Consider the following 11,392-nt stretch of genomic DNA (forward strand, 5'->3'; position numbering starts at 1 on the left):
TTAGTTTTTGTAAGTTATATGAAGATGACTAAATGTTTATTTTGCCTCCATACACAACTATGTTTATTCTGATGTCATGGTTTCTACTGGTTATGAAAAACACCGCTACGCTAGGTCAAACAGAGACATATCATTCATCAATCTAGCTCATACATGGTCCATTAATGCAGTTTGCTCAGCCAAAAAATATTTTGTTGAGGTTAAGAAAATGATCGTGAATTGAGTTCACGATTTTAAATATGTCCATGATTTTCAAAAATTGTTCATGATTTCATGAACATGAAAGTGATACTATATCTTGATGACGCAGTAAAATATGATAGAATTTCTTTTTTCCCGTTGCAACGCACGGGTCATTCTGTTAGTAGTAGCATAACGCGCCCAGAAGTCGGGAATTTATTTGCGGTACTAGAACTAGCTAGAGGAGGAGCGCCCAGAGAAGAAGAGTGGTGGCCACTATCATGAGCGGCACCTTCGCAGGCGCGGCAGCACCCGCTGCCGTCTCCAACGTCTCGAACGTCAGCGTGCCACCGCCATCGCCATGGATCTCGTAGGTCAGCTTCCTGCCTGCCTGCAGCATGCTGCCCAGGACCGAGCTCTGCAAGCCCTGGGGCGACGGCAGTATGGTGAGGCACGTGTACCCGTCGCCCAAGTCTAAGAAGTAGTTCTCCACCTTGAGCTCCATCGGCGCGTCAGATCCGTCGAACACAAGCGCCAGCGTCGGAACCTTGGCGTTGGCCAAGCCCTCCGTGAGGAAGCACAGGTCCCCGTCCGAGCCCCTCAATGGAGTCACGCCCTCCGACTGGACCCTGCTCGCCAGCTCCCGCCTCAGGACGCTGTACGCTGCCTCGGTGAGGTAGGTGACGGGAAGCATGGTGCTGAGGAACACCCCACCGGAACGCTGGACGTCGAAGGTCCCTGCCGGGATGGCCGTCAGGAGCTTGCCGTCGACCTGCACGCCGGTGAGATTGACGTAGTACCAGTTAGGGTTTTGGGTTTTTGTGGCCGGCACTAGCGGCGTGCTGATTCGCCCCGTGGTTGTCGTCTGCACTAGTGCAGCGTCATCGTTGTCGTCGGCGGCGCCGCCCCAGCTCCAGCTGACGAAGCTCTTGGCGCCGGCATCATCGGGAGGCGCGAGAAAGTAGGTGAAACTGGAGATGTTGAGCTGCGACACGAGGGAGAGGGGCCCCCTGCTGAAGCCTGCGAAGCCGGACACGCCGTCGAGCTGCTCCGGCAACGTGACGTTGCCGCTGCAGCCAAACACCACGCCCGGCACGTCTGTACGTCCCGGTCCCGTGATGCTCCCGAAGCTGAACGTGTCGGTGGCGAGGAAGCCGGACATGTAGTCCGTTGTGTACCTGCAGACGTCGTTGCCGGTGCAGTCGCGCTCGCTCATGCGCTGGCAAGTCTGGGTGGCGCAGCCGACCTCGGCGAAGGATTTTGAGTGCCCGGGCTGGAACGATGGCGATAGCGTGAGGCACGAAGGGCAGGGTTCGCACTTTGCCCAGACGAGGTCGGTGGTGATGTCCATGATGACGGGGAGGGTCTGCGGCGAGGTCCCGACGGAGAGGTCGAAGATGAAGGGGCTGTAGCTGTCCCCCGCCGGGCTGCCCGTCTGCTGCACGCCGTCCTTGCGCTGCCCGGGACGGCCTGCCCTCTGTGACATGTAATCCTTGACGGACTTGTTGATTGTCGTACGGAGCTCTTTGGTGACGAACTTGCCGGGCTTGGGAGCCGGTGCGACGACGACCGACGAGACTAGGGAGGGAGCCAGAGGAAGAAGGAGAAGAAGAAAAAGAAGTGGAGCCGCCATTGCTGCCCGCACTCCGACGACGGCTATACCTCTTGCACTGTATGTACCCTGTATAGCTACTCCTGTTTAATTTGTATGTATAGTGTATGTATCCTGCATTCCTGCCGGGCTACCTAGTGGATGTCGCCCGGGCTCATGCCGGTCGTTTATCTTTGTTCATGTCGTCATTACACAAGTTCTTCTTTTGTTTTCCCTACTAATACTCAAGAGTCAAGACCGGATCTTTGAAGCTTCAAAATTGACGCCTTGCTATCAATAAACACATTTTTCTTTTGCCAGGGGAATCAACAAACATATTTATCAAAATTCTGATTTCCTTTTTGATAAATATTGGTGAATTCATCACTGTATACACATTTTCATGATGAAATGACATTCATGAAGGCGTGGGGCAGAATATTGCACGTAGTTGAAACATTCATCAAATGTTTATAATACGAAAATCATTTTATTTAACCTCTATTATTATTATTATTATTATTGTTATTATTATTTTTATTATTATTATTATCCTTCGAACTTTACTGTCCATGAGGGAGCATGTGTGCTGGTGATCAAAAGAGCACTACGATCTTGTCAATACTGAAGCTCTACGATCCAGATATTAGTTACAGTTTGTGTGATGGCAGTGTACACCAAATAATGAAACGAGGGCAGTGGGCAATGACAACATTGGAAAATGCATGCTTAACACTTGACAGCCAGCTTTAAACCCCACAAAAATAAAATAAAATACAGCCAGCTTCAAAATAAAGAGAATAAAATAACTTGTCTCCATAACTATGCATTGCGAGCATTGTGGACATTGAAATGTGCGCACAGGGTAACCCAGGAAAGCGACGGAGGTATAACTTCCGTGTTGGTCGGTATGGTATTGGTAGCAAGTAAGCCGAGGTAGAACCGTACATGCCTTGTACTGATGGCGATACACTGTCCACGACTACATTATCCATATGCAGGTCGTTGGACGTAGCCAGAATATCTGCACGCCCCGAACCGTCCTCGTTGCAACAGTGTCTACTGACTACTGTAGCTGCAGTCAAGGAATGTTTTCCCCTCCACGCCCCAGTTAGTACCAATACGAAAGTCACTTCATCCACAAACGTATACCAGTGTGCTTCGGTACACACCCACCCCCCTCCCCAAAAACATACAAAGGAGAACGTATGCTTACCTTATATTGTATACTACAGACCGTTGTATGTATGCAATACAAGGTGAGTATACGTATGATTGTCTGTAATATACAATACGAGATGGATATGCGTTTTTTCTTCTACGTTTTAAGGAGGAGGGGTATACCCAAGCAAAAGTGATTGAACATTAAGATGTTAATTAGTTTATTCAAGATGGGTATTACTAGTCCGTAAGATCAGTGTATACGGACTATTTTTCGGTCAAAGCATTATCGTATATCACAATCTGGATGCATGACCACTTCTCAGGTCGGTGAACCATGCCCTGCTCTACCCTAATATTTTTAGTATGGACGCAAATAAAAGATGGCGCACTAAGAGCATCTCCAACACGTGCTCAAAAAAGTTGCGCGCTAAAATAGTTTTACAACGTCATTCAGTAATTTTAGCGCGCCATGGCCGATTTCTGTCCAGGAGACCCATAAAAATATTGCAATCAGCGAACAGCACGTAGCAGTCCGACAGACACACTAAAAGATAGAGCGTTATATTAAAATAACAGCAAATCGTAGATGATAGAAAATATTCAAATACAACCATAGTTCTTATTTAAATATTACAATTCAACTAAGTTATCAAATAAAATAGTTAAAACTTGAATTCAACTAGCACATATATTCTAGTTGTCCCCTTTGACGGCACACCTATGCTCAACAAAATCTTGCTTGAGTTGCTCGATGCTGAATTGTATTATTCATACAACCGGAGAGGCTAGCAAATATGTGAAGTTGAGATTGCGCATATCCATAGATTTACATTACTCATACAGAAATCACATATTTATTGCAAGATTTTATTAGTTTCCTCGAAGCAAAGCAGTACTCGCATGCCCCGAGTGAGGAGGTTGGTAGGAGTTAACTATCACGCGTCCCCGGCTAAAACAACACTAGAATTTCAACGCGGAATAAGTATGCTTATACATCATCACCGTGTCATAAAAATATTTCGATGAACAACAAGTTAACACCTCTATTTGAGTAAGTCAAATTCGTAATGATTTTAGTCTTTAGTGTTTTCTGTAGGGTTAAAGCTGACTGTTGCAACAAGCATTTTTTATTTTCTCTCTCTGAGAAACATGAGTACTCATACTCAAGAGTCATGACCGGATCTTTGAAGCTTCACGATTGATGCCTTGCTGTCAATAAACACATTTTTTCTTGGGATGGAATATCTAGCAAATGCCAGTTTTTTAGACATGGCGAATCGAACATTTTTCACAGCAAACTATGTTTGTCAAGGATGACAACTTTAATTGGCGAGCATCACAAATCCGCCTCAATTTATTATTTGTCATGAAACTGCCAGTCCTGCAATCTAAATTTGCCATCCTCGCCCAACACAAGGTGCCATAAACAACGCTCTATTTTTCATGACTAAAATCTGATATCATATTTTTAGTATTTTTGTTTTTCTTTTGTCAGGGGAAACGACAAATGCACCTACCCTGCCCGCGGACAACATACATAATAAAATTTTAGATTTAATACAAGGCTGGATGAACTTGTACCCCCAATATCAGAGATCAAATCGCAGTTTAGCGCCATTTGTTTATGTGTCTCCTCTCAAAGGGAGATGACATTTTCTACTGACATGTAGTTTCTGATACCAAGCTCACATGCTCCCTGATGAACAGTAAAAATTAGTAATATATTTCAGAAAATATCTGAATTCTATTTGTGATTAACATCGATGAATTCTTCACCTGCTTATTCAATTTCATGAGGAAATGACTTTCATGGAGGTCCAGGTGGTCCGAAAACACTATTGTTGGAAGCACATTGGAGCATTTATTTTTGTACCCAGACCTCCATAAATGTCATTTCATCACAAAATTTTACACGCAGTTGAAACAACAATCAGCGTTTATAAAAGTCATTTTTTCTTAAACTGTTTTATTATTATTTGGAATTTTACTGTTCATGAGGAACATGTGTGTTGGTAATCAAAAGAGCGCTTGAAGCTCTACGACCCGAATGTTGAGGGCATCCTTTAAGCGTGGCCGATCTTTGTTAGGCTGTTGCAGTGAAAGTATTATAGTTGGTACCATGTATGTCAACTAAGCAATTTTCATAAGATGACATAAAATTAAATAAAAAAAAGGATTAAGTATAAAATCATTATATACTATCATAACAAATATTATACTAAATAGTCAAAAAATTATTATATTGTTGGATGTCTTGTATGATAATAAATAAGATTATATAAGATATTAATGTATGATACTATACATTATAAAGATAATATATACACTAATAATTACATGTATAATATTAGTTTATGCTACTACCCACTACGGGCCAGCCTTGCACTCTCTCTGACGATGGCATGCAGTGTACACCAGGTAATGAAGCGACGACATTGGCCAATGAAAACATTGGGAAATGCATGCTTGACAGCCAGTATGCATTGCCAGCATTGTATACATTGAAATGTGCGCATCGGATAACCCAGGAAGGCGATGGAGGAAACTTCCGTGTTGGTCGGTATGATATTGGCAACAGCTAATTAAGCCATCACCTTGTACTTAACGCGGTTTTGTTTGACATCGCTCACGATTACGTTGCTAGCTCGTGATGTCACCCGGGCATAAACTATCCTGTTTTGTTAGCTCATGCCGGTTGTTTTTTAGACTATCGTTGTTGTTCATGTCGTCATTACACAAGACTGGTGTATCAAAGACGTATGTCGTATAGTTCGTATTCCCTCCATACTGATCTAAACACTTTTCTATCTTTTTTTAGGGGAACGCTACGCATCCGCCGTATGATTTCTAAAAATTATCCGTCACCTAGCTAGCCGTCGGATGGCGATCTAACGCTCTGCATCCCCGCCGCATGGTTTTGAAACGACGCTCGAGTTGCGGAAACTTTCGCTTTGTTACAAGAAATAAACTTTGGATCTGTTAATTCCTGAAACAACGGTCGAGTTTCAGAAACAATTTGCTTGTTGCAGGATTTTTTTTTTCGTTTTTGCGGGAGAATTTTTTGCAACAAAGGTCATGTTTCAGGAATTTTTTGCAACAAAGGTCAAGTTGCAGAACCACTACCTAGCGAGCACGGAACTCTTGGCGGCGGGGCGGCCGGCGAGCTCTTGGCGGCGGAGCGGGGCGGCCGGCGAGCTCTAGGCGGCGGGGCGGCCGGCGGGGCGAACGGGCTACCGGCGGGAGTGGCTGGCAGCAGTGTGCGTTGGGCCGCCAGCGTCGGAGGCGAGCGGCTGGCGTCGCGGGCGGTGGCGGTAGGGAAGGGCCGGCCGGCGTCGTGGTGGAGGGACTGCGGCAGGAGCGGCCGACGTCGGGGGCGAGCGGCCGCATCGTCGCCCTCCCAGATCCGATAGCCGCCGCCTCCTTGCAGCGAGCGCGAGCGTGCCCAGCTTCAGAACCGTTTCGTGAAACAATGCTCCAGTTTCAGGAAACGGTCTCGCTAGGTCTCTGCTCCGTTGGCGCGCGGATACGATCTGGGCTGTCGGTTGAAACAAGATCAATGGCCGAGGAAGCGGTGGATAGATTGCTCGGATCAACCGGCGGGAGGTAAGAATTTTCCCTTTTTTTACGGATGCAGTGCTAACCTCCGTCTTAAAATTTAAGACGTCGGATGTAATTGGTACTACCTCCTGACCTACAAAAATATCTTATATTTTGGGATGGAAGAATTTTTTTTTCCTTTGAAAAAGAAAACTTATCAACGGGCTTTGCATTAAAATAGTATATTCAGCCTCGTTATTAATTTATTCATCAGGCCGGGCCGGCAAAATCAGGGTCCTGTGCTAAACTCAAAAATGGCCTACATTACAATAAAGGTAGAATAATAATAGTGTATTGTATATGTTGTAACGTCTTACCGAAATTTCAAGAATCCTACATATTCAATACTATTTAGTTGCAAAGCTTTTACTTAAACAACAAAAATTTGATGTGTTCTTTCGAATTCAATCTTGGAACTTGTGATTGATTATCGGATGATACTTGTGAATCTAAAGTTACTGGCCATTGGAAGACACGTGGGACTTTTCAATACTGACATACCCATAGCACCTTTCATATATTGAGTAAAATCCCAAGTTTCTTATTTTTCCTTGAGATTTTGATAGCCAAATTCAGATTTTCCAGATCAAGACATGGTTTGATCTTAGAACAGTAAACGTCTAGTATAGAAAAGTCAAACCAACAAAGTATAACAGGAAGGCAAAGTTCAAAATTCAAACTGATAGATGGAACGGAACTCACGGACTCATGGTCAAAGCTTCACGGGGTCGCCAACCCTTGTGTCTTCAAGCGATGGCTAGTAAAAGTGAGTTTCAGTCTCAAATTATTCCTGGTCTTTGCTGTCCTAAGGAAAGGATCAATTTCTGATTGCTGCAGATGAAGAGACACCGATATGCCAAGTCGCCTCGATGTTGGAACCTAGATCTTGTAGGACTTGTTTTTCCTGCGCCCAGTCCCACGGTGCAAGCGCTTGCGGCCTACATGCCTGGTCTGTGGCTGTGCTGGTGTTTGGAAAATAGGGGCCCCAAGCAACTGGGGGCCTGTGCCGGAGGCACATGTTGCACTACACTCGGCCCGGGCCTGCGGATTTTTTCACTGTTTTGATCCTTAAGGCGTAAGTTCATCACAAAACGAACTCGGTTCGAAAGTATTTCACGTTTTGACCCTTTTGGAAACGCCAGAGACCGTGGCGTTGCAGGCCTTAGCAGAAACGCCAGTCTACTGGACGTTGCAGGCCTCATGTGCAACGCCAGTCTACTGGACGTTGCAGACCAAAGCAGAAACGCCAAGGGGGCTGGCGTTGCAGACCAAAGTAGAAACGCCAAGCTCCCTGGCGTTTCCTTAGTCCAATACCGCAGTGTTGGGGTCCTGGCCAGCGTTGCACCCAGCGCAGAAACGCTAGACATGCTGGCGTTGCAGACCCAACCAGAAACGCCAAGCTTCCTGGCATTTCCTTAGTCCAGTACCCCAAAACAAGATTTTTTCACTGTTTTGATCAACAAACATATTTCATGGAATATAGTTTAAATCGTAAGACCATAATTCACAGCATAACACCATTCATCAAAACATAACATCATAATTCACAGCATAACACCATTCATCGAAACATAACACCATAATTCAAAGCATAACACCATAATTTAAATCATAAGACTCAGCATAACATCATAGTTCATAGTTTAACAGACGTAGTTCAACAAACAACATAGTTCAACAGAAAACATAGTTCAACAGACAACATCATAACACTCAGAATACGACATAGGCAACATACTTCACTTCCTCCCTCTCTTTGCAGCCATCTTGCCCTTAGTAACGTAGCCCTCTAGAATGTTCTGCCAGCCAGGACGTCTGATGTTCCTTGAGCTAGCTCGACGTGTTTCTTCCGTCGGCTGAGTGGGTTGACTTGACTGCGGAGCATCTTCCATCTGCGAAGCCCCAAACTCAATGAAGTACGGATCCGCGGCCTCGTTGTCGGACTCATCTTCTTCTTCAATCTCCTCTTCATGTGCTCGGCTAGAAGAAACATGTGCTCGACTCGAAGACGGACGAGCGGAAGAGGCCCGTGGCCGGCTGGCAGACAGACGAGCGGAAGACTGCACATCCATCGTGTACTGCGCACGTGCCCTCACATCGGTGGACGAAACACCGTGGCAAGAAAGTAAAGCCGCTAGTGTGCAGCACCGATTGGCGACCTTCTGCGCAAGGAAAAGATAATGACATGTTAATATGCTAACAAAGGTATGACAAAACAAAGGTTAACAAGGCATCAAACCTGCAGAGTAGTTCTAACAAGTCCGTCCGTTTGTGGACATGGGGCACGGGCAAGGACCACGTTACTCTCGTTGATACATCTCCATAGCTCCGTGTCCTGGATAAAACACATGTGACATACCATCCACGAATAAATGACGCTTGTTTATATTTTAAAGGAGGGACGTACCACTCGGTCATGGAGAGGACCATAGTCAAGATGCGCTCCAACTGTCTCCCTAATTGAATTGTTGAATGCAGCATCAGCAGCCTCACTCGGCAGTAAGTCCAAGCAATCGGAACGAGTCCAGGCAGCCTTATGGATAACTCTGTACTCTGTACGCATCCACTCCAAATGCCTTAAGTATGCCGCCTCGTCAGTGTCTGGTGTTTCATCATTTTCAACTCGATGTTGTCTCTGAGCATTCCACATGTCCACCCAAGTAATGTGGTGCTCCTCCCAATTGATGACAGTCTTATTGCTTTGCCGGTTTGTCCTACAAAGAATTAGAATACTACATCAGTTTCATTTTTTCATGTTAGACATTGATCAACAGGAGAAACACGTGATACAAAAGACTCACTTATGTAGCTTCACACTTGTCTCGACGTAATCCGGCGGGGTGCGTTGTTGTACCCCGAACTGCTTTGAAACACGATGAGGAAGATGCCACTCCACTGCATAAAAGCATATCATCGGGCACCGCACACGCCAAAGATGTTGGTCACGAAGGCACATGTTGCTCAGAGGATACTGCCTAAGTACCGTGTACGGCCTCCAATTAACCTACATAACAACAAGTCACTCAACCATCCATGAAAAAAAATCAGCATATTTGATAAAGCATTTACCTGTTCGTAAGTTAGCATGTCAAGCTCGCTTATGTATGCCTTATACCGCCCCATAGCCGCGATACTCATCCATTGGACATTAGCCCATGTGTGTGCGATAGTGGGGTATCGCTCCTCGTCCCCGTCAAACGGGTACTTCCAGGGTTCTTCCGGAGCAAGGCTGAAGTTTCGGCCAACAGGGATACGCTCCCACATCCAAACCTGTAGGACCCAGACGAAACCTCCAAGACAGGACGTCGGCTTACTCCTCATGCATGCTCCATCCAACTACAGATTTAATAAAATGAAAATGCATCATATCCCATTGAATAAAATGAAAATGCATAATATTAAGCCATACCTGACGGTACAAGAAGGCTAGTGCCGCCGAACCCCAACTCCACGTCATATCCCAGTCACGAAGCGGATCCAAGAACATCCATGAGGCTGTGTCCCCAGTGCCATCCGGAAACACCACTTGGGTCAAAAGATTCCAGAGATAAGCTCTCGCGAACCTCTCCACAACAAGCGGACTAGCATCGCTTGGGCATCTGTGAAAATGTCTCTGTATCCAAGAGAACAACACACCGGATGCCCTAGGATCCTTCCTAGTTTCATCAATCCATGGCTCGGGTTCAACACCAACCAATGCTGCAACCCGTTGTCGCCACCCGGCGGCCCTAACCTTCCCTGTATGAGCCCTGCTCTCGATAGGAAGCCCGGAGATCATAGCAATATCCTCCAAGGTTATGCTCATCTCACCAAGAGGAAGGTGAAAAGAGTGCGTCTCCGGCCTCCATCGATCCGTAAGTGCTGTTAGGGCAGTGGCGTTCAACCATGGTGGTGTGCCTTTAAAGTTGAGCACAAATTGAAGAAGATCCATTCTTCTAAAATATGGCTCGTAACGAGGGTCATATACAAGAGTTTCATTGGGGTTGTGCCCCCTCAAACGAAGTAGTGGAGGAACCTAAACAAACAAAGGCATAATTTGTTAATGGACTCAACTTGTGAAAATATACAAATCATGGAGTATATAAAAATAATCATCAACAAAATCATAATTACCTCTCCTCTTTCAACTAGCACCGCACGATGCTTCTGCTCATAGTAGTCATCAAGACCCGGATATTGATTGGGACGAAACATCCTACATAATATGAAGAAAATTATTACCGGCCTCTTCGAATAATATGAACTGAACCTAGGCATAAACCTAATGCGGATAATATGAACAAAACCTAGGTTATACATATAGCCACCAAAAACTACACCTAGAGACACCGTAAACTACACCTATTAACAATCACAAAATAAATTTTACTTCAAAACATACGTACACCTAGTGCAAAAGAAATTTACACAAATACAAAATCATTGCAAAAACTAATTGGAGGGATTGAAGGAGCTTACCTATGACGCCCTCGATTTAATCGTACGCTAACCATACACGCAAATGCGTACGATCAAACCTAAGGACTCACGGGAAGATATCACAACACAACTGTCATGCCCAGATGCGACCCTATCCTCAATTTGGCACGAAGGCCTCGTCAGGGATAGAAGCGCATCTCGTCGTGTCGCAAGAATGGATATCGTTACAAGTACATGTACTGAAAAGAAGAGGTATATAATAGAATTGGCTTACACTCGCCACAAGCTACATCAGAGTCACATCAGTACATTACATAAACATCAAGAGTAAGAGCAGGGTCCGACTACGGACGAAAACAAACGAGAAAAGAAAGAACGACGTCCATCCTTGCTATCCCAGGCTGCCGGCCTGGAACCCATCCTAGATCGATGAAGAAGAAG

At 45.3% G+C, this 11,392-nt stretch overlaps 1 protein-coding gene across 1 annotated transcript; it reads right to left on the reverse strand.

Moving 5' to 3' along the window:
• Window positions 1–418: 418 nt before the first annotated feature.
• On the reverse strand, window positions 419–1,813 carry LOC123407155 (aspartic proteinase nepenthesin-1-like). The gene has a single exon (XM_045100225.1). It carries the CDS (start codon window positions 1,811–1,813, stop codon window positions 419–421), a length of 1,395 nt encoding a protein of 464 aa, XP_044956160.1.
• Window positions 1,814–11,392: the final 9,579 nt, after the last annotated feature.

This window comes from Hordeum vulgare, chromosome 7H, assembly GCF_904849725.1.
Source record: "Hordeum vulgare subsp. vulgare chromosome 7H, MorexV3_pseudomolecules_assembly, whole genome shotgun sequence".
Classification (NCBI taxonomy): domain Eukaryota; kingdom Viridiplantae; phylum Streptophyta; class Magnoliopsida; order Poales; family Poaceae; genus Hordeum; species Hordeum vulgare.